General features: G+C 43.2%; 1 protein-coding gene across 4 annotated transcripts in view; it reads right to left on the minus strand.

Moving 5' to 3' along the window:
• Window positions 1-24,157, minus strand: part of macf1a (microtubule actin crosslinking factor 1a) — a 225,173-nt gene that overhangs the window by 100,642 nt on the left and 100,374 nt on the right. For all 4 annotated transcript variants that reach the window (XM_042011770.1, XM_042011769.1, XM_042011771.1 and 1 more), the window contains exons 6-18: window positions 9,616-9,782; window positions 9,400-9,512; window positions 7,850-7,956; window positions 7,427-7,546; window positions 7,002-7,097; window positions 5,709-5,836; window positions 5,496-5,589; window positions 5,061-5,215; window positions 2,878-3,172; window positions 2,434-2,562; window positions 2,281-2,358; window positions 1,587-1,748; window positions 1,274-1,378 (exon numbers count right to left, since the gene is read on the minus strand). In XM_042011770.1, the coding sequence (XP_041867704.1) occupies window positions 1,274-1,378; window positions 1,587-1,748; window positions 2,281-2,358; window positions 2,434-2,562; window positions 2,878-3,172; window positions 5,061-5,215; window positions 5,496-5,589; window positions 5,709-5,836; window positions 7,002-7,097; window positions 7,427-7,546; window positions 7,850-7,956; window positions 9,400-9,512; window positions 9,616-9,782 (1,749 nt within the window). The remainder of the gene's footprint in view (window positions 1-1,273; window positions 1,379-1,586; window positions 1,749-2,280; window positions 2,359-2,433; window positions 2,563-2,877; window positions 3,173-5,060; window positions 5,216-5,495; window positions 5,590-5,708; window positions 5,837-7,001; window positions 7,098-7,426; window positions 7,547-7,849; window positions 7,957-9,399; window positions 9,513-9,615; window positions 9,783-24,157) is intronic.

Raw genomic sequence — 24,157 nt, forward strand, 5'->3', positions numbered from 1 at the left:
TAAAGGTTGTAATCTATCTGCAAGCCAGCCAAGGACTCGCTTTTCATTTTTAGAATTCCACTTTTCCAGACTTAATTATTTTTCACTGTTGCCGTTTTCAGGCAGCAGAACAACATCTAGGTTTTTATTGGATCAAATGGAGAACATTTACATTCTGATTAGAGGCTGACATTTTTTCAGGAATCCCATAGGTCACAGGATTCCCGCGGGATGGGAGTCAACGTTACTATTAATCACGTGATTGGACGGTACAGGATAAAAAGTAAACGGGAGCATACGGGAGCAGGAACAAAACGAAAAAAAGATAGACGCCGCCATTTTGTAGTTTTTGCTCAATAAATCTACACTGTAACCAAGTATAAAAAAGAACTACACTACCCAGAAGCAAACACTGCTTCCCTGCCGGAATTGAAATAAGAAAAGGAATGGAGTTAGCAAACACCGGTGGAGAAACCGATGTGGCAACGCAAAGTTAGAAATAATGACGTGTCTATTAGGTTTCCAGAACTGGTTAGAACAGGCGGACATATTAATGAACTTCATGAGAGTCAAGTGCGACACACACTGTGTGCCGCTTGTAAAACATGTTTAGTTAATGACATTTAGAAACGAGTGAAATACAACTTTATATGTTCTGTTTGGATTTATTTAACTTTGGTAGACATGCTGTGAACCATGTACTGTTTTATTGTTGTTGTTTTTTATAACTGTAATTTACCACAAAATAAACAGCAGCTGGTCTAAAAAAGAAGGGTGAGAACATTTAATCAAATCCAATGTTTTGCCTAAAGACTAAATAAATTTTAAAAAAAGGGAGCGGGAGTCATTCTAAATGGGAGCGGGATGGGATCGGGAGTAATTTTATCGGGATTGGGACGGGACAAGATTTTTTTCTGTGGGAGTGGGATGGGACAGGAGTAATAATGCTCTCCTGTGTCACCCTCTAATTCCGATGGAGTGGGGTATATTATGGTATTTTCCAGAATCAGTTCTCAAAAGTTCAAAGGTGTTTGTTTAGACTTGCTTATCCATGGTGTCAAAGACTCTGTGGTGACGATTTAAACATGAAGCTCAGTGTGATCCACAGCGGTGGGGGTTTCCTCCAGAGCCTTCAACCTGCAGTCTCTCTAATGACCAGCAGGGGGTGATGCACCGGGTTGCAAAAGAAGTCAGTTTGTATGAGATTTTATTTGATTACTAAAAAGTTTAAGGTCCTTTTCACCAGCACGTTTAAAGGTCATCCAGCCCAGATAAATAAAAGCCTGAAGCTCACCTCCACAGTCTGCTTGGCTGGATGGTTCTCCTGACACAGACGGCTGGCCGTTTCCTGGAGAGAACGCATCACATCTCGTTTTTCAGCCAGCTCCAACCTCATTTCCTAGAAACAGATGAACAGCAAGATAAAGATGATAATTTCTGCAACATGTTGTTTAAAATATCCATTTGTGAGTTTTTTCTACCAATGCAGTGAAACAAACTAGTTTTATGTTCCATAAACTTGGTAAAATTCTCATATTTGATCCGATTTGTGAATTTTCTGACAAATGAAGCCATCAGTGCATGAGTTCAGCCCCTCCTCCACTCACGCTGTAAATCTCTCTCTTGGCGTTCATGTTGCTGTTGTTGTCGCTCCAGTCGAAGGCCAGCTCCTCCTCCTCCCTCTCGTTGAGCCAGATCAGCTCCTCAGTGCAGTGTGACACAAACGCATGCAAGCTCTCCAAGCTCCGCAGGCGCCATGACGAATGTTCCTACGGCAACCACACAAACAAACACCATCATCATGCTGATCAGCAGTCCAGAAACAGGACAAAAAAAAACATCCTGTCATTGTGTTTTTATTTGGGTGATGCTGCCAGTTTTGAATTTAGTTCTGATAAAATTAAATGTAAGTAAAAAAATAAGGTAAAAAAAGTAAAGTAAGTGGTAAATTTTAAATATATTTAGATAATGAGGCTATCATATAAATTCTGTGTATCTTTGCAGGCTCTCCTGGATGTTAGAAACACTCAGATTGTTCAGTTTATCTTTAAAAACACACAGAAGCTGCAGAGAAAGCAGCTCAACTGGCTGAAGACAAATATCATTATTATTAAACACAGAGTGGAATAAAAATGAGGAGAAAAAAAAACAGAAAATAGGGACATTGAGGGGCGTAGAGAGAGAACAGATGCAGAATTATGTCTGTCACGCTGTAATGAGATTAACCCACAAAGGGGGTGAACTGGGAAACAAAGGAATGAACGACTGAAGACACAAATCCAGTCCTGAGCTGACACTGACCAGTAGTTTGCAGTACTGGTGTTCCAGTTTGGCCAGGGCCACAGAGTAGTTGCCCTTGAAGTTTGGAGAGACTTTAGCCTGAAGGAGGAGAAGATAAATGTCAGTAACGAGGAGCGACGGTAACCAGGGGTTTGTCTGCGTTTGTGTTTGTACCTCGTAGCTGCGCGCCTCCTGCAGGCTGCTCATCAGCTCCTCCACCACGGTGTGGATGCTGTTGTGCTCCTGGAGGTTGTTTTCCACCGAGGGGAGGTCTGTGCCCCACTCTGTGCCCTCCAACAGCTCCTAAATCCCACACACATGTTAATATGGATGCAAATTAATAAAATCATCTGGATTTTTGTCCAATTTATTGTCTTATTAATGTTTAAGACACATGTTCTACCATAAGTAAGAAATAGTTTCCAAATGTGTTTTTACATTAGAGCATTTTATATACAGTGGAAGAAATTTTCAGTTTTTCTGTTATTGTTCTTCTTTTTCAAGTAAATATGTTTGGGTTCCAGATGTTAATCAGTATTTGTTGACATCTAAAAATAAGACTGAACTAAACATCTGGTAAAACTTGCAGCATATTGATCTATAACGTGACAGACTGACCTGAGTCTCCTCCACCCATCCCAGCAGCTCGTAGATGAACCTCAGGCTTCCTTCGTCCTCTGATGAAGACATGGCCACCAGCTGGGACCGAGCCATGGGTCGACGCAGGAGTGCGGCTCCCACTGCTCCCACGGCTCCCAGCAGCGTCTGTCCCAGAGAGAGGCCGCCGTCGGTGGCTCTCTGGCCGGGGTGCTCTGTCCCGGTGCCGCCCAGAGACTGAGAGAAGTGTCCCTTCCTGTAGACGCTGGAGCACTGCAGTCTGAGGGAGACCAGCTCCTCCTGAAGGCAGGACACTCTGTCGATGAGACAGAAACGTGATCACCGGAGGACAGACCATAAATAAAGTAAATCACCTGCCTCGCCACCTTTTCCTCGTCTTAAATTAGACAAGGAGAATCACGGTCCAGATCTCTGCAGCCGTTGCCTTTAATTTACAGACATCACGGAGGGACGAGACTGAACTAGTATCAACCTCGAAGTGAAGAACTGATCCACAATAATCAGGCTGATATTCATGTTGTTGGTGTCGAGGCAAATCTAGAGACCTCAGAGAACGTTTTCTCAGTGTAAAACTAAATTCGCGCCTGTGAATAAAGCTGAGTATAAATGAGAGAATACATGTGAAATTTCCATCCTCAGCTGTTTTCTTTCCATACTGTACAACGGATAACAGCATCATTTCTGCTCATTGATCACCTTAAGCAAACTTTATCAAGTACCAATGAGAAAATGATGAAGAATTAACATTATGACATTTCAGAGAAAAAGAGACCAGTACATCGTATGTTGTATGACAGTAAACATTAGCGTCTGACAGTATGAAGCCAGTTGGAACTTCTCATCCTGAACACAAAGAAAAGTCTGTTGTTTATGTTAGAAATAAGATATTTAACTGTAGGAAATAGATTTGTTTTACTAAAGAAGCATCCGGCTCATCAAATGCTCAACCTCATATAAAATAGTGTGAAGAGTTTTAAAAAGAAGAAAGCCTCACACTACAGTGGAGGAACTAACACCTCCCTCTGCCACTGATACACTTAACTATAATGAATGAAGTAGCAGCCAATAAATGTAAGATTATTTCACATTGCATTTCCTTGGGTTGGATGTGGTGAAGGGATGGGATGGGGGTAGATGGCAGAAAAAGTATGGGAACCACTTCATTAATGTTGGCACTAAAATATACTTCTGGTCTTGTTTTATGAACCTAAACTAAGTCTTTGACCAACAACTGGAAATTAACACCATTATCCTGTTTAGTTACCTTTTTATAGTATTCAGTTCAGCTTTATTTGTAACAAAAGCATCTCCGGCTGCTTTACAGACATAACTGATTCAAGCCAATTCATTGTGATCCAATTAAAATCAAGTGATTATGTTTGTAACTTTTCAGCCCTTACGAGGACCAGCAGGGCTTAAAGGGTTAAATTTTACAAGAACTAAAATCTACTTTAAAAAAACAAACAAACACACACACACACACACATCCTCATGTTCATGGACAGAAGTGTGTGTTCCAAATCCAGCTATAAAATAATTACCATTTATTCTCTTTTATCCAACAGATTACAGGTTATAAACCTTTAACTCTCATTCACCTCAAAATATAATGCATCAACGAGCTGTGTGTGCAGAGTCTTCGGGGATCTTAAGGCTGTTATCAACAAAATCTAGATTCTGTTTTATATTTTTAAAATAAAAATATTCTCCACACTTTCAGGTAACGTTAACGTCCCGCTTTTCTAACTCAAATGTTTCAAATCAGCAGCTTTCAGTCTGAAAAACGAGCAGATCCCAGACACGCTGGTCAGCGTGCGTCTGTGGCTGCAATGCAGCGATGCGTTTACTGACCCAAAAAGAAAAGCAAAAATTACTTGGAGCTGGTAAAACTAATAAACTGGTTGATTCTGGTTCTCCCTACATGCACATGGATGTGGTTGCATTGAAGGACGTCGCAGCATGGCAGTTTATCACCATGACGACGCAGCGGCCGACATGTCAGAGTTTTACGACTCTGACTTAAATCAAAGCAGCTTTATGCATCTGCAGATAATTCTAAGATTTAATGGAGAAAATCTCTACAGCTTGTCAGCCTTAAATCACATAAAACAAGGTGTTTGTGTCCATCTGCTTTAACTGCTACCTCATCCAACCAAACCTCCACCATACAGACCGTTTCTCACCTGAACGCCAGCTGCTCCACCTGGTAGTATTTCTCGTCTCTGAGGAGTTTAAGCTCCAGGTTGAGCTGTCTGATCAGAGACTCGCAGTCCTGCAGGTAACAGGCCAGCTCTCCCTCACACTGCACCGCCTCGCCGCTCTCCCCTCGAGACATGTCCTGGAGGGGGGACGTGATCATGGTTTGGATGACTGGCTTTGCTCTGATTACCTTTTACATGAGCAGTTAGACACATAAATGTTGGAAGTGAGAACAAAAACATCTGATGTGTGTTTGTGTCCTGGCGGAGACAGATGGAGTCCAGCTTTTCTACATTAACACGCAGTAAAATAATGATCCGAATAATCGGAAATTCACTCAGAATCACATCGAAGATCCTGAATGTGGGTTGGTGTCTGAAGAAATGAGGGCTAGAAGAAGAGAAACGTTCAGCACTTACAGCCTGGAGTGTGTTCTTAGCGAGGGTCAGCTTCTCCTCACAGTCCAGAGACATGTTCTGGATCTTATTGGCCCTCTGAAGCAGCAGCTCTAACCTGAAAACACAGATTTAACCTCCTTACAATCCAGCTTGATGAGAAACTGAACACATCAGTTGTTCTGTTTAATTAAATGCAACATTTGAATGAAAGTGTGTGTGTGTGTGTTTTCATACCTCTCCACAGCCGGCCGTAAGGCTTTTTCTCTCTCCAGCATTTCCAGGATTAATTTGCCCCATTCCTCCTCCAGATCATTTGGATGGAGGCCCTGAGGAAGCTTAATGCGACCAAACTCTATCCACACCTGGATGTACACACACACATACACACACCTGGTTAGTTTGCATGTAGGTGTTTATTAAATCCACGTAAATAAAAACTGTTCTACTGAAATCAGTAAGATTTTTGCAGAAGGAAAACAACTTAAAAGTTTAAACATGAAGCTGAACGTTTGCTTGAATCTGTATTTTTCATATATTTTTGGATAAAGTTTAATGATTTTTTTTATTAGTGTGCTGATTTTACACACTAACCTTTGACTCTGTAAAAGACTCGATCATTTTCTATTTAAAAGCTTCTTTTGTGCTAAAAATTTCTCCTCAACATTAAGAATTTATACCTCAAAACGAAGGTATTTTTGTTTTATTTAGCCAAATGTCGCTGTGATTGTGGTAGGTCTCATGGTTTTCTCCCAGTCCACCCTCCCAAACTGTAACTTACTATAACTAAATAATCTATACACATTTGGATTGACAGAATAAATGAATACATTAGGAAAATAATTATTAGAAATAGAAAAATAAGAATAAACTAATAGATTAAAATAAAAACTATGTCCAGTACAGGGTTCTGCTACCTGAACTTTTAGTATTTGCTCAGCAAATATGCATCTGAAGTTCTATTTCATCTCCCCTCCACCTGCTTCATGAAAAAGGTGGGAGTCACCATAGCAACCAGTTACTCAGCAGCTCCTTTCTCTGGGGAGGTTTACTACTATCTTTATGCTGATAATATTCATCTGTGCTGCTCATTTAAACCCTTTTAGGTCCTCAAACTGTCTTTTATAAACTGGCTGATGAGCATTGACCAGTGGCTGAGCAAAATGTACCTTCAGCTAAACTCTGACTAATCTGAAGCTTTAATCATTGTCCGGGCAGAACTGCAACTGGGTATAAAGCATTTAAAAGTCAGCGATCATAAGTCACACTGCAAACACACCCTGGTAGCATCAGCTGAGTGATAAAACAGAAGGAACTCTTATCAGCGATCATGTGTTTCCTGCTTTCTTGATGGCGCTGCGGTGGGAAATAACTTTGCTTCAGGAGGCAAACACAACAAATGTGGTGGTAACAGAACGTCACTTTCACCGGGATGATGCCCCCTGAGCTCAACCCCATGATGCACACCGAGTCCTGCACGTGGCACCGAAGGTTTACCACCCCGCCCTTCATCCCTTCGTCTGCTCTTACCTCCAGCAGCTTGTAGAGGTGCTCGATGTGACCTTTCTCTATCTCCTTGGCGGGGATCTCTGTTTCTTTGAAATGGACGTACTCATTGTAAAGTGCCTGCAGGGGCAGAGAAACAGAAACGTTACGTCGATATTAACCGTGTTTGAAGCCGAACGCAGTCGATAAAACAGCCTGAGTGGTCACTGTTCCTTTCTGTCCAGCATCCCTGCATTCACAGCTGCATCGTTTCCCGGTTAATTTCCTTCTTCAGAGTCACGCGTCTCTTCTGCAAACACTGCAGCGACCATTTTGATCTGAATTTTTTCTTCTTTAAACATTCCTCTATTTGTTCTCTGAAGGCTTTACAGAAATGACTTCTCAGCTGTCTTTTTCACAGCTGCGTTTGTGGGACTGAGATAAAGCTGAGAGGAAGTACGGGGACTCACCTTGAGTTCAGCGGGGTTTTGTGGGAAGTTCTTGTTGGCCATGAGGGCCGTATGTTGGCGGCTCCACTGGAGCAGAGATGAGAACCTGGACTGGTACTCTGACCAGCGCTGGTCCACTTCCTGATGATGCAGAACAGAGGAGGAGGGGAGGTATAAAAAGAAATTAACTTATTAATTATTCATAATGAATGACTACAACACTACTCAATTAACCACATCATTAATCTCCAGATATTTACTCTAAGAGGTGCATGTGATGAACAAACTGCTTAGAAATATGGAGGAAAAATGAACGAGCTTAAAGTTGAAACATGCTGAATTGATCTTTTATAGAGTAAAAACACATAAACAAGAGTTTAAATCCTTGCGAAGAGAAAAAAAAAAGGAGGAAAAGGAGTTTAAAATGAAAAGGAGAGGTCGTACATGTGCACCGATGCCGTCTCCTCCTTCAGGGATTTTGGGGAAAGCATCGTAGATGGAGGAGACATATGTGATGACGGATTTCTCGTCTGGAGATGGGACATCGACATCTGAGGAGAAGATCAGAGAAGATCAATGAAAAACTGCAGGAACAGATTGGTTTGAATTATTCGTGACTCATTAAATCCAAACTAAGGATTCATAAAACAGACGCTTTACAAACTGGCTCAGCTGCACCGTTTGCTCATATGCAACAAAAAGAAAAGAAAGATTTCCACAAAATTTTACTAAAACGATCCTAGACTTCAAATATTATTAATGTACAGATAAAAAAATAAATAAATCATCCTGCAGTTTTTAATTAACTATAACTACTTTTCTTACTAGTGGATGAACTAAACTCACCCGTAGCTATCGTTAACATCAGAATAAAATAAACAGCTTGTGGTGAGAAGATTTTTTTATTGTTTTTTATTTATTTTCCATGCGTTCTTCAGACTCTTTCGCTTCAGGTCTGGTGACATTTTACCTCATTTCTAAAAATGTAAACAGGATTAGAAGAGTGGTTTCTTTAAGAAAAGGTGGTCCTGCAGTTAGTTAAAGTACTCACCATCAGCTGTTAACCAGACCGGGTAAAGACCAAGTTTACACAAAGTTAAAAACTGTGGTGCATCACCACCAACAGCTGGAATAGTTTTTGGATCAGGAATCTAATTATAAATGTACATTAAATGTAATAAATTCTAAAATATCTTTAAAAGGATTTAAGCAAAACTCAATGACATAACAGCTCGAGTAAATGCCGTTCTGCTGGTTCATCATCAGAGTAAATAAAAGCAAACCTAAACACAGTAAATGGCATGTTTTCCTTCTTTTTACACCTCGTCTTAACGCACTTAACGTAAGGCACTTACTTATGATCTCCATTCCGAGTAGGTAAAGTTTATTTACATTGCGCCTTTTACAGAAACTTTATTTTTTATTTTATTAAACTTTATTTAACCAGGAAAGTCCCACTGAGATTAAAAACCTCTTTTCCTGGCCAAGAGGCAGTAAAAATTCAACACACAGTTACGACATTAAAACAAACAACATATTTATAAAACTGGTCATGAAAAACAACTGAACATTATTGTGGCCGTTTCTGATGCTTTTAGCTTGGTTCTGAAGGCGTTTAAGGGCAATTTCCAGCCTTTCTGCAACATATGACACAAACTGCTTCACAGAAATAGTAAATTTCTGTAAATAAATAAAATTCACCACATAAAAACACAAAAACAAGTAATAAGAGCCTAAATTTAACTAAAAAGCTTCTGATGCATTTTTTTTTTACATACTTTACTTCTACAAACATTATCAGTGATGCTTTTCTTTTTATTCTATTTGACTTTTAATTTAATTGATTATTTTCATCTACAAAAAGTTTTACAATTTGATACAATTTATTGTTCTTAGAGGGAAATTTACCAAACAAACTAAATAGGTCCCTGTACGCAGCCCTGAGGAACTCCTCATACCAACTCTGAAGTATTCATTCAGCCTAACGGCCTCACCTTCAGCGTCCAGCAGCCTGGTTACCCCTAACGACTCGGCGATCTCGAAGGCCTGCTCGAGGTTGTCTCGGTTACTCTGTCGGGACACCACCTCCATGTCGATCAGGTCTGGTCTGTAAAACAAACGGAGGGGAGGTGTTTGTGTGTCATCTGTGGTTTTGCAGACTTCAGCATGTCTAAATTTAACAGGAAGTTGATCACAGCCGGTTTTCTAACCTGTATCTGTGCAGCAGAGCGTTGAACATGCGTCCGTCGCTCCAGGATGAGGTGAAGTTGACGCAGCGGAGGCCGGGGTAGCCTTCTGTCGCCTGCTGGCTCCATAGCAACAGCTTCTCTTTGGCTGTGAGGTCAGCTGACTCGCCGCTAACGTAGATCTCTGAGATCTGAAGGAAACAGAGAGAAGGAGTCACTATGATGACGATCCTCCGTTTGGTTGTTCTGCCTTAGCTTGTGTTATTATGTTCCACTTATTGTTCCAGCAAACAGCCTCACATCAGCTCATCGGCTACGAGCTGGCAGAAAAAACAAACCCAGTGAGGAGATTCTTCTCTCAGATCACTCGTTTTCTCTCAGAGAACAATCTCAGAACATCATCTACAGTCCAGCCTCCTCATTAACACCTCCAGCACCCAACCCAACACTCTGCTTCCCCTCCATCTGTTTAGTGCCTCCTCCCTCCAACCTCGATCTGTCTCTTCCATTTTTCCTCTTCTTTCATCTGTTCTGCTTCACATGCTAATCAAGCTGCTCCTCCATCACATCGTTTTCTTTTGTTTTCAAGGCTGTGACACAGGATCTGTCTATGATGTGGTTAAACATGCCTACTAACCCCTGAAAGGCTGACAAATGCTTCTAAATGTAGTTTTTTTTTAATCTAGTGTCTGTCTTTAGAAACAATCACCAGCCACCGCCTCCAGATTTTTCATTATTGTGCTGAAACTTTGGTTATCATGAAAACTGTGAGACACAGCTTCTCACAAACATGTTTACTCCAATGGTGTTTTAACCCCTTTAGTCATGTTCCTGTCTATTTGCTCTCTTTAGGTCAGTTTGTCAACAGTGACAAAAGCAGAGTGACTTATGTGCAGTAACTGTCTGCGTTTGGCTGTTGTTCCTGTCATCAATATTCTCCTGTCAGCCCTCCTTCACCGACTGTCCAACACTCCGACTTTCTGTCTACGCCTGCTGCTCATACAGAGCAGTACGAAAGTCTGCTGTGTGCCAGCAGACTGCAGCAAAAGCCAAAAAACTGAGGGGGAGGGAGATGAGACTGAAGGGAAAAGTGATGAAAGCCACCAAGAGAGGAGAAGGAGTGAATTTTAACACTGCAGCAGAAAGCTTTGCTATAGTCTCATCCATAAGGATGAAGCAAAAACAGAAGTTTGTGATACTGCTAGCTGGTTAGCTTTTAGCATTTTTCCACTTTTCCAGAAGAGAAATTCAGATGCAGGATTCTGTGAGAGGCTGCACACCCAGTGCATCACCCCTCCATCCTTCTCTGACTGCCACTAATGTCAGCCCTTCTCCAACATATCATGTAAGAAAACACAGTTTCTCGCAAAAATCGATACTTTTACCATTTTTCTAACACATCGTAGTCTTCTTCAAAGGCTGGAGCTGGTTATCGTGTGAAGTAGAGAACTAACATCAGCTGGATTCCCTGAAAAGCTTCTAAGAAAGAAACTCAACCTTCAGTTTTGAATACAGTCATGTGAGAAAGAAACTACAGATTCTATGAAGGTAAAGTTGACACAGCGGAGGCCGGGGTAGTTCATCCAGGTTTTATGTATCAGGAAATGTTTCAGCCAATCCGCCAGTCTTTAGCTGTCGTACAGGTGGACTCACATTTGACTCTTAAACACTTCAAGGTTCACTAAATGACTGCGCTGTGTCCAGGTCCTACAGCTGCAGATCATCAACCCTCCACCAACGTGAGGTGTTTGTGTGGATATGTTGCATTTGTTTTCTGTCTATTCTGACCAAACATCTTCATTTTGTCTTCATTTTGTCAGAAGTCTTGTGGTTTGTTCAGATTTGCAAACCAAAGCCGTGCTGTTGTGTTATTTTTAGAGACAGGAGACTTTCTCCTGCAATCCTTCTAAACAAGCTATACTTGTTCAGTCTTTTTCTAAGTAGACTGTCATGACCTTTAACATTTAATATGCTGACTGAGGCCTAGAGAGTCCAAGATGAAGCTCTTGGGTTGAACTGAGTCCACTCCAGGGAAGAAGGGCAGCTGTCTTGGATGTTTTCCAATTGTAAAATCTCTCTCTCTCTATAGAAAGGACTACAGACAGTTTAGAAATGACCTTATAACCCTTCTTAGACTGATGGCCAGCAACAGTTGCTTCTCTAAGCGAATGTTAACACACACCTGAATCTTTCAGAGCAGCAAACTGCCAAGCTGCTTTCAGAGATGATGATCAGCTAATCAGGTGTATTTGATTAGCATCACCTGGCTGCTACGTGATGGTGTGGAGACTTGAAGATGAAAAAATAACAATCATCAGCTTCTCAGACAGAAACATGACAACTAATCTGAAAGCGTTCAGGACACGCTATAAGTACATCCATGTATGAATCGTAGAGTTCAGGTAGCTGCAGACTTCAGAACAGCTACGATTCAGGCTATGTCCACATGGCACCGAAGCCAGTTCAGGTGTGAAAACGGTGTGAAAACAGTGGCAAACACACATCCCCACGACACCGCTGTAGTACATACTACAGGCTGTGGGGGGCGCTAAAGAGTAACACTCCAAAGCTAGAGCACAACAGCGCATGTGCAGATAAAGGCTCACTGCATGTTGCAGGAAGTTTACATCGGAAGCAGAGAAGAGAAAATAACAGGATTCACTGCGAAGCAAAGGAGAAACATTTCTTTGGAGTAATGAAGAAGTTGAGTTTCTTCTTGAAAAAATGCTTGACCACAAAGCATAAAAAACTCGAGGAAGGGTGGATTGGGAATTGGCGCGTTCGTCACACATTGACATCATATCCTCGAGTTGTGCAGCTTCGCTGTCCACACAGTACCGCAGACGGTAGAGGACTCAAACCGATCCACTTTGGTACCTGGCTTCAGACGTGGTCGGTTTCATGGAGGCTAATCCCTGGATTTGTGGGGATGAAAGGGTTTGCTAAAATACTTTTGCGGTTTTGCTGTAATCCGGCTCCTGGGGACGGCCTCTCAGTCAATTACTCCCCCTCCTGCCGCCCTGAGGCTCTGGACCAGCCCCCCTTTTAGAAACATGGCCTCTTTGAAGTTAGACGGATGGGGAGGGAGGCTGAGGGGGCATCATCGATGAAAGGAACAAAAACAAGGTTCCAGTGTGGGGAATTAACAGCTGTTCTGATAAAAGGCAGCAAATACAAATTTTTTTAACCCTGATCTAAAACTGCTGAGTCAGCAGACCTGCAGTTTTCTAGGGGTTTGTTCCACATGTGAGGAGCATAAAAGCTGAATGCTGCCTCTTCATGTCAAGTTCTGAGCCTGGGAACAGAAAGTAGACCCTGATGACCTGAGGGATCAGGTTTGTGGCGAACCAGAAGGTCCTGAATGTATCCTGTGTCCTTGCGTCCTAAACCACTCAGTGATTTGTAAACTAACAGCAGGATTATGAGTCAGTTCTTTGACAGACAGGAAGCCAGTTTAAAGATCTGAGGATTGGAGTTCTAGGATCTACTTTCCTGGTCTTAGTGAGGACTGAAGTTCTAGGATCTACTTTCCTGGTCTTAGTGAGGACTGAAGTTCTAGGATCTACTTTCCTGGTCTTAGTGAGGACTGAAGTTCTAGGATCTACTTTTCTGGTCTTAGTGAGGACTGGAGTTCTAGGATCTACTTTCCTGGTCTTAGTGAGGCAGGAGTTCCAGGATCTACTTTCCTGGTCTTAGTGAGGACTGGAGTTCTAGGATCTACTTTCCTGGTCTTAGTGAGGACTGGTCCAGTCTACTAAAGATAAATGCATGGACAAGTTTTTTCTGCTGAGTCATCAGTCCTTTAATCCTCGGTATGTTCTTCAAGTGATAACAGGCTGACTTCCCAACTGACTTAATGTAACTGCTGAAATTCAGGTCTGAGTCCAGGACTACTCTCAGATTTTGGGATTTGTTGTTAGGTTTGAACTTAGCTGTTTGAAGCTGAGTGCTGACTTTTTCTTCCTCGGCTCTAAAAACTATTATTTCAGTTTTCTCTGCCCAGTGCTGTGGTGTAGCCGAAAACCTGACTGGTAGACATCAAAACAGTTAATTAGTGTCAGGAATTTGTGTAGCTGTTGAAAGACAGCTTTTAATATAACAGTACAGTACAACTCTTGTACTATAATAACAATACAAGAAAGGACGGATGGATGGACAAACAGATATAAGATGGACAGATAGAGGCAGACACAGTGATTGGTGTATAAGAGGAATCCCCTCAAGGCTCAATGTCTCAACTAGCAGACATCTTTGCTCATGAATGCACATTTCAAATCCCTTTTTATGCAAGAAGGGCAACATGACCCAACATACAGAGACTCCACACGATTCAATAAAACTCTCTGAACCTGGGATCTCTGCAGAGCATGTTTGTCATGATTCAGCAGGAACTAAGCATCAAACACACACACACACACACACACACACATACCAGTTAACACATCGTGACCTGACGTCAGCCGCTGTGCCTCCCCGCCCAGATGAGCTGCGCGACCTGGATGTGCTGCCTTCATCATGTGAAGGAGAAGTGAATAAACTCTGGCAGCTGCTGTGAAGAGCTGGATAACAGCAACAACTGCAGCAGGCATTTTATTTTCAAGGTGAAACAGGACAGCTGTAGCTCCATCCTCAGAGTAAGATCAAATCAGTTAATATAAACACACCCTGTAACAAGAAACACGGGGTTGGACTTGCTTTGCAGCAAACTGAGTTCGGGAGCTTCCTGTTGTGATGAACAGGCTGACACGGTGATTTCGCTGAGGTCATGCATACACCTCTCTGGTTCACTTATACAGAGATATACAACCTCAGATCACTAAGAGTTGGAATTATATGAAAATTGCACAAAAGAATTGAATGATTCCTTCATTTACTTTGACTTTTATAAGATTACAGTTTCACCCCATCGTATGTCATATTTTCTTATCAACTTCATTTTATTTGTTAATACTTTCCTGCATTTCAAACCTGCAATACATCTCTCAAAACAATCCTTTCAACTTCAGTAATGTTGTCATTCCTTTTCATAGCACTTAAAAGATGCTCTGGAACTGAGGACACTAAGTGATCGACGCTTCACAAATCCAGATCCAACCCCAGACCGTCACAGAACCTGACTTTTAAACTTTCTGACAACAGTTCAGATGCTTCTTTTGCTCCTTTTCTTGCAACAAAGATCCGGAATACTGACTGGTCTGGCCACAATCCAGGTCTACACTGTGTGATGGTCCATCCCAGATGCCTCTAAGTCCAGAGAAGTCGATGCCGCCTCTGGACCAGGTTAACATGCAGCTTCTTTTCTGCTCAGTAACGTCTGAAGTGATATCTATGAATGTAAGTCTGTTTGTTGATTATGTGGTTCTATCAGCTAGTGATTAATGACGGCTCTGGATGCAGGTCCGTCTGATGGATCAGTGATCACTGTGTTTCCTTGTCCCTTACACACTGAAATCTCTAAAGATTGCACAAATATTTTTTATATTCTGGCTGTAGAGGGAGAAATAATGAAATCCTTTGCAATCATTCTAGCAGGAACAGTATGTATTTAAAAGAAATTAAAAACACCATCCATCTGTTAGCTGACTGAACTAGCTCCTCTTTCTACCCTCAAAATAACTTCTTGCAGCTAAAACCAGACAAAGAAAAGGCCAGTCAGCCTGTGACCTGCTTGAATTTGTAGTAAATGACAAGTCTTGGTTTGCAGCAGAGAGAAACCCTGTCATTTGAGGCAATGACCTCTCTCTCACACACTCAAACAACCAGCCTGTCTGCCTCTCGCTCCATTACAGACGTCAGCAGAGAGAGAGTGGTCTAAGAAAAACAATGAGTAAAGCAGGGAGAAGAAGGAAAAGACTTATGGAGGCTGCGCTGTGTTGATTAGGACGCAGGAACAAAAGAGGAAAGGATGGGGAACGTTGATGCCTTTAAAGAGCTGATAACAGCACACACACCAGCATAAAAACCTTAATGGCGGCTTCTGTGACATGCAGCACAAACAACAGCAACGGCATCCAAACTAGTCACAGTCCAACAGATCCAGAGCTGAGAGGATCCAGACCAGTGGTTTGGAAAATGGGGTCTAGAAAGCTGAGGTTAGAGGATAAATATGAGGCCACAAACTGGTGGAACTTTCACAGAGAAAGTTTTCTAGATGCTGCACCATCATTCTCCCTCATAACTGATCTAATAATCTGAGGAATTGTGTTGAGTGTAAAGGAATGTTGTTGGACACAAACCTGGGGCAGGTATCTGACAGCGGCCTGTTGCTGCAGCAACAGAGGACTCTCCATCATGGAGTCCAGCTTCTCAGATGAGCTGCTGGTCAGCCCCCCCCAGTCCGTCTGACTGGGGGTGGTGCCTGCTGTTTCAGGGGAAGTCAGCGGCAGATCACTAGCATAGCCTGACTCCAAGAGAGATGACTTCTCTTGGGCGTAAGCTGGAGAGTCCAACCTGAAAGCTTTGGTGGAGTCCTGAATCTGTTGGGTGGAGAATGGAGGGGCCCCTCTAGGTAGTGTTTTCTCTTCCTCCATCAGTTGGACTTTGAGAATATTTCCTGCGATGGGCGGCTCTTTGTGGACCTCCACCTCACCATCACTTTCACTCCTCCACAGCGGGGAGCCGTAGTCAGTGGGGTACATAGTCCTCACCACGCACAGTTTACCATCCACCTCCCGGATGTGAACTACACCTTTGTGCTCCCTCTTTGATGGTGTCTCCACTGCCTGAGTAGTCCCTTCTCGTCCCCCCTTTTCCCCTCCAGTCTCTTTTTCATCTTTACCCACTTTCCCCTTGTCTTTTTTCTCCCTTCTCTGTCGGAGGACCCAGGGTTTCTCCAGGACCCCCTGGACCTTCTCCTTAACTCGACAGACCCTCCCTCCACCCGGTGTGGTGCTCCCCAGGGCCGGGGCCGTGCTAACAGGAGTGGTGGTGGTGGTTTGGCTTGGGAGGCTGGACACATCTATGATTGCGCTGACGGTATCTTCCTCCCCTGGAAGGCAGAAGACCCCTCTCCAGGCTGGGCTGGGCTTTGGGGATACTTCAAGTAGTCTGTTGCTCAGAAGCCCCCCCATACTGGCGCTCATGGAGCCGGGGGACAGAATATTGCTTTGAGGATTAGTTTTGGAATGAGTTAATTGGGCGTCAGGCACTGTAATGAGAGTCGTAGCTCTGCTGCTGAACTCTGAGTCTGCAGCCTTTTCCTCCTGGTCTTCATCCTCCTCCTCAGGCTCGCGGTCTCGCCCTCGCTTGTCCTCCTGCTTTGCATCTCCTCTCTTATTCTTGTTGCCCTTGTGCTTGCGTCTAAAACGCAGGCGTCTCTTTGGTGAAAGTGGTGAGGCTCCAGCTAAGTCCCCCTCTCGAGGAGGTCGGACACAACCCATGGAGTTCCCCATGTCTTCAATATCAGCACGGAAAAGTTAGATAAAAAAAAAAAAAAAAAAGTTTTACACATCTAATCCAGTGAGTTGATGACTATTCTGTCCTTCCCTTTTCCTTCACCTCACCCTGATGTTGATTCAGGCAGTGCAGCGGCCACCCGAGCGCCGTCTCTAAGGACCTCTGTGTGTATGTGTGCAAACAGTTGGCTGCTTTACTTGTAGTTGCAGTCAAGGGCACATTTATGTCAGCAGAGCCACAGCAGGGAGAAAAATAAACCCAGTTTGGGTCAGGTGGCCGATTTATCACCGAGCTGCTGGCAGGTGAGCCGTTACCTGGTGTAAGGCAGCGTGTCAGGTGGGATAATGAGTGCGTGAGACAGAAAAATGCAGTGCAGTCCTGTGTTATTCAGCCCATTAGTGATGATCCAGCTGCTCCACACACACTGCATGGGAACAGAATGTGAAAGCCTGTTTTACTGCCCAGTTCCTGGAAATAGAGGTCTCATCATATCTGATGGTTTAATCCTTTTGAATAAAAGACGACAGCTACTTGATGAAAGAAGGATAAACATCCTGTCTCTCTTTAAACAATATTATGCTGAGATTTGTTGTCAGCTCCAGGTGCTGGTTTGATCCAGGAGCTCTATGTACTCTTAGAAGCAGCAGCTATCTGAGCTCATGAATTAATTAAGCCTCCATCGTACTGTGGTAATGTTATTGCAGTGCAAAAGGAGAGAGGACGATTTGTAACCCAGAGATCTGCAGGAATCTGATCTGTCAGGAGGCTCCCTGTAGAAGAAGTATTAATGGTGATACGGTATGTTTCCCTCATAGTAAAGACGAGCTCTGTGTCTCATTCTGCAGAAGCAGCACAGTGTCCAGATAGGCTGTGGGTGACAGGGTGTGCAGTCAGCCAATGCTGCAACAGATTGCAGGAGGATCCAGCCAATGCTGTAACAGTTTAAATACTCAGTCCTCCACGCTGCCTGTCATCCTCCCACGGTCCTGCTCATTCAGCTGGTGTTTTATGTGACATGTCGACCCCTCCACCATATGCATGCTCCTCATGTCCACCTCTTTCTAACGTAGTGCAGACCAAAATTGCTGCTAATTTATAAGATTAGCAGGAAGCTTCGGAGTCCATCTGTGGAAATGAAACTGTGTGCTCATGCAGAGACACAGACCGACTTCTCCTTAAGCTCCCCCAGAAAGCTTTGAATCACACACCTCAGTTCTGACAGATTTCCCCACCTTGATGTCAGACTCCCCCTAGGATCAAAGTTGTCTGGGAATTGTCCAATCATAAACCTCCTGACTTGCTGTCAGGTTGCCAGATATTCAGGCAACCTTGATCTTCATCAGGTGGTGCAGTGCGACGATGCAACAGCCTGAAAAATCCACAGTTTGCAGGAGGTCTCACACAGAGAAGAGATTATGTTTCTGTTTCTCCTCTCTGGTGCTTTCTTGTCTCTTAATAGCTCCTCATGTCCAGTAGATCTAATTAGGAAGAGGCATCTGGGGTAGGAACTAGAGCTGGACTCAGAAGCAACTGGTCCTCTGTTAGCTTCGGCAAGGACTCCCAGCTTTTTTCTGTGTACAGATGTGCAGAGTATCTGGAGCAGAGCCAAAGGGACGGAGTGTCCAGTGAAGGGCAGTCAAAGCATCACGCAGCACAGCAGCAGAGACTAAGACAAGACAGTCTGCATCTTAAGTCTTAAAAACAAAGACATGAAGAGAGGAGGAAAAGCAGGACTGCAGGGCGTCTCCAGTGAAAACGAAACCGGGGCTCCTGCAGACGAGTGTGACTTGACTGATCCGATTGATAAAGTGGAGGCACGGGAAGCAGCGAGCGTGTGGTCGTCCCGGAGAGCATGAGTGTGCATTTGAGCCTGCGAGGCTGGGCGGTCCCCAGTCAGCTGAGAGCTCCTCCAGTCCTGCGGTGCGTCTGGAGCTTAAGGCCTGCCGATCAGGAGAAGCCGGGAGCTGCAGTGACGGTGGGAAGCCCGGATCCGGCTGTGATGCTCTGCTTTATCCCTCGTTCGCAGACAACGGCAGAGAGAGAGAGAAGAGCTTTTTATCTCCGGCTGCTGCAGCTTCACACTCTCTTCTGAGCGATGTCTCACTCTCACAGTCCACCCCTCCCTCCTTGATCTCCTCCACCAATCCGCTTCCTCGTTACTCCAGTCTCTCCCTAGCTCTACCCCTCTCTCTCTCTCCTTTTCTCTCTTGGCTGTTAGTGAGCAGCTTTCTGTGCCACAAACACACACTTGACCCAAAAGCTTCCCTGAATGACAGTCTGCAGGAAAGAAGAAAAAGCAACCAGCAGCGGAGGAATCTAAATCAGACTTTAGTCTCTTCCCTCCATCCTCCAGCTGCACACGAGGCTGCAGGTCAGGCATCGCTCTGATCTAAAGGGATGCAGGAAGCGTGAGGGATGACAGAGATTTAAGGGAATGAAAAGAAGGTTAAGAAGGGCAAATAAAAAAACAGGATGTGATGAAAGTAGGATGTGAAAGGAGATAAAAATGGGGGTTAAGGTGTGAAGAGTTCACACACTCCATTACTTTTCAGTTTGAGGTAATATACTGTGACTAGAAAGCAATAACGCCTGTACTCCGAGGAAACCGAACCTTCAGTAACACTGGTTGTGTTATGTTACTGCAGCCTGTGTAATTATGGTAAAATGGATTTTGCTGGATTTTTGTATTAACTTGATTAAATCCCTAAATTTAGAAGGCGTTCAATCAGCTTTTCACTTTTTAACCGGATTTTTAAAATCTGTAAACAGTTGATTATTTTCAGAAGCTGTAGCTTATATGTCAAGCAAAAATGTGCACATAAAGATCTGTGCCACTTTAAAATGGTGTTTCTTTCAAGATGATCCCACACTGCTTCAATAATGTTGAGGTCCAGGTTCTGAGGAGGATCCACCCCTCTATCAGACCTGTTGAGGTCCAGGTTCTGAGGAGGATCCATCCTTTCAGACATCACTTTCAGATCCTGTTCATCTGCTGCCGGACTCTTCTCGTGTGTCCTCCATACGTCCAGTTTCTGCACATCTTGTTGAGATATGTCAAGTTTCCCGCTAACAGCTCTTTGGGAATCAGCTTGTTGCTGCTAAAATCCTCTTTTCTGTCTATAAAACTTTCAGATTTTTGATGTTTTTCATAGATGAAACAATAAAAATAGAAACAAATAACTTGTTTTTTGACGGGCTTCTGGTAGCAAAGAGCTGAAGATCTAAAGGTGAAATGTGGCTGCACAGGACAATATTCTCCCCTACTTTCTCAGTTCTATTGTTGTAATGAGGGATCCTCAATCCTGGTCCCCTGCAACAACACACGTGTCTCTGACTCAGACTTGTGCAGAGCTTTATGTCAAGTCTGCTAATGACCCACTGGTTTGAGTCTGGTGTGTTGCAGCAGGGAATCTTCTAAAAGACTCAGGACCCCTGTTCTAAATTATATTTTAGGTTTTGGACTGTGAATCAGATGTGATTTAGTCTCGGACTGTAATTGTATTTCTGATAGACGGATCGATTAACTAGAAAAACAATCAATGAAAAAAAAACCTAATTCAGAGATGAAAATATGTAAAATAATTCCTCCATGCTTCCCCTCTAGAATGATTATGCAGCATCACTCCTCCCCCACAAATGTTTCCACCCACCACCACTATACATAAATGTCCTAATACCACTCAGACTTGTGATCCTGCAGAGTGCAGCATGGCTCACACATTGCAGACGTGTAAGCACATGCATGTACAGTAAGTAAACGTGAGCTGTGAATCCAGTAACATTCAGTTGTAACCCATCATTTCTCCTCAGCTGAGAGCATTGAAATAATCAGGGAACAGCACACACAGACACACATAAAAGGCGTGACCATGGGGGGACCCCTTCATCCTTCAGTGTGGTTACACAACATAATACACACCATGATAAGCTGTGAATCCAGGTTTTCACCCAGCACGATGCTCTTTAACGCACTGAAATGACTTAATATTGCGCAAATTATTGTAAATGTAATTTTTTATGTCCTCAGGACAAACTGTCTTTAAGTTATGTTGACAAGCACCAACAGCTGAGGAGTGGATGTTTTCACTCGTAGCATTTTTTGACAACCTTTAAAGAGAAAAACTTTCAAGGTGGCATTAAACTTAAACAGTTATTGGAGGTAATATCTGCATAACACTGTCCACTAAATGAGGGAATTTACAAACTATCTGAGGCATCAGTTTGATGAACTGAAAATCTCTTCTACACAAAGGGAATTTGTGAGCTTCATGAGGCTGCTGCAGTCCAAAATAAAGTCATGGTTAACTGACATAGATGGTGATGGATCTATAAGAGTCTCAACTAGCATCTTTGGGAAACAGCAATGTACCGGCCACACCTGCTGATCTGGCTTGATGCAACTCAGTGAAACAGTGAAGAATGAACTCACTGGAAGTTAACAGTGACACACACAAAAGGCTCAGCCAACCAGAGGCAGACACAGTGCAGCTGGAGGAGGATCCAAACATAGAAGGGACATCAGGGAGTCTGTGATACCGAGCTAAACAGTGACAGCTAGTGGCGAGACAAAGAAACTGCAGCATGGGGTCAAAGAAACAAATGATGTTGCGCGGAGATCATTTCTGGCTGTGAATCTCAGAAACAGGAATATAAACTCTTTTCCTCATCTTGAAGAAGAAGTGAGTTTCTTTTTAAAATGATGAAGAGGTAATTAAATCACACAATGTTGAGGAAGACAACGGTCTGAGCCAGCTGACAGACACCACCTCATCTGGATCACGATGTGCCACAGAAACAATGACTAACAGCAGTTATGAGCCAAACGAGAAGTGATACCTCAGTGAGAGCTCCTGTAATCTGCTGAGTCACTCACTCACTTCACGTCTGGCCACAAAGACCAGAAGCTTCATCTCAGATCGTCTTCATCACCAGGATTTTCAGTCTGAAGCTGCAGGTGAAAATAATCTGAACCTCACAGATTTCTGATGTCTGATGAGGCCATTTGAGTTTCTGCTTTTATACTTTGTTGTGATGTTTCCTATGATATCACACACATGTCTATTTCAGAAGAACCCACCTGAAAACATCCTTTCAGTCATTCTAAAACGTCAACATTAATAAAACTCAGTGATTTTCCCAGACGGTAAATATTGGATTAATACGTAACAGCATACATTTCTGATCCCTTCTCACTGCAGCTCTAACATAAAACTGCTGTCTTCTCCTAATCTCAGACTCAAATCTCCAAAGTCCACCTCCACCTAATCCCTCCTCCAGCATCCGTTCTCGGCTCCTGTCCTGTCCGTCCTCTTTTCCAACCAACTCTTTCTGAAACACAAAGTTCTGTGGAGTCATGCTCAGTCAGGCAGTTGGATTACTGTTTCCGTGGCAACCGTCACATCACGGTAGAGTCTGGTAGTTAAGCAGCGTGTTTGTGACCCGTATGTGAAATCAGTCTGAAGGAAAATGAGGACGTTCCACGGCTCTCTCTCACTCTGCAGTTTGATCTCAGGGGGTTTGGGAGGAATTTGTTTTGGCCCTGAACGCAGCAGCGAGGCATGACTTGGGTCTGGTGGTAACTGGACTCCTGCAGTAAAGATTAAAGCGAAAACGACCCTGATGGAGGCGGTAAAACTAGAGGAAATTATTCCACACCTGAGCCAAACAAACTTCCCTTCAGACAACATCCACCACCTTCATCCACGAGGTCATTTAACTATTATAAATATTTTTTCACGAGAAATGCTAGAAACAAGTCGAAACCCTGTTCTAAATTTCCAGTTCCACAATATTATATCATGTAGAAAATAATGAAAACAACCAGACTGACCTACAAAAAAAAAGAAGAAGCAAAAAAAAACCACCTTTCTGTTTTAAAACATTCAGCTGACCAGCAGGAAACAGCCAGAGATCATCTGCTGATCATCACAGACCGCACGGCCTGCGTTTGATAATCAGTTATTCTGCCCAAGTGGTGGCACACCGGAGTTTATTTTTAACTTCTGAGGCTCTTCACAACTCTGTTCTCCTGCCTGTGACCTGGAAACGGATTTCAGAACACCCTGAAGGAGGTCGCCGCTACTAAAATGCAAAAGAGGATTTTTTTCATTTTCTATGGAGAATTACAAAACTAATTTGTGCTGTAAATTTTTATAATGAGAGTAAAATGACTGTAATGTAAACATGGTGATTCATTTTCCAGCTTTTCTTTACAAGTTGCAGCAAAAGAACAGACCAAGGAGCAAATCAAAGACTATTAGCGGTAAAGACAAGAAAAAAAATATACTGGTGTTTATTTTTATTATTAGGGTCCGAGCCATACGAAGTATGGAAGGACCCTATTGTTCCTGAAATGTTTATTCTCCTCCTTCTAAGCGCTTCAACCCCAAATATCACCCCCTAAACACCCATGAAAAGTTGTGAAATTTGGCACACACCTCAAGCCCGGCGAAAATTGCAATATTCTAAGGTCCGCATACATTTCAATGCAAAATTGGCTCAACAGCGCCACCTAGACACCAAAAAAATGCCCAAATGTTCGACATAGGAACATGAAACTCGGCACACACGTGTAACACCCCAAGTCGACCAAAAAAGTCAATAGAACACCTGTTGCCATGGCAACGGCGTGCCCGCCATCTTGGCGTGTGCGGCCATTTTTTGCACTTTACACACATCGTATTTGAACGAACTAGTCTGAGGGGATTCGTGCCATTGACTCCAAACTTGGTGGGAAGCTTCCTGACAAGTTGGGGACCAAACGCTGTTCAAATCTGTTCAAAGTGTGTAACCGTGGCAACCGATGGAAAAAAGCTTTCTCGCCATCAAACACGGTTTGCTCATATCTCCATAGGAATACATGGGAACTGCACCAAAGTTGAAAGTATTCATACTTGTTGGGTCCTTAACGCATTACACCACCTGTTGTCATGGCAACATATTAGCATCGGGTGGCGGGGTCCAGGAGGCTCGGACCCGATGGATGCCGCTTGAGGCTTTAATTTATCTTTCTCTCTTGTACTAGTAGTAACTGGGCTTCAGATGCATGTTTGACTGCATTTCACCTCCATCTTGCACATGACAAACAACTGGAAACTTGAACATTTTATTTTAAAACGATCCAACAAACATTTTAAAAAATCAGCTGTTTCATTATTTAATATGAACAAAC

Source organism: Melanotaenia boesemani, chromosome 17, assembly GCF_017639745.1.
Source record: "Melanotaenia boesemani isolate fMelBoe1 chromosome 17, fMelBoe1.pri, whole genome shotgun sequence".
In the NCBI taxonomy this organism is placed as follows: domain Eukaryota; kingdom Metazoa; phylum Chordata; class Actinopteri; order Atheriniformes; family Melanotaeniidae; genus Melanotaenia; species Melanotaenia boesemani.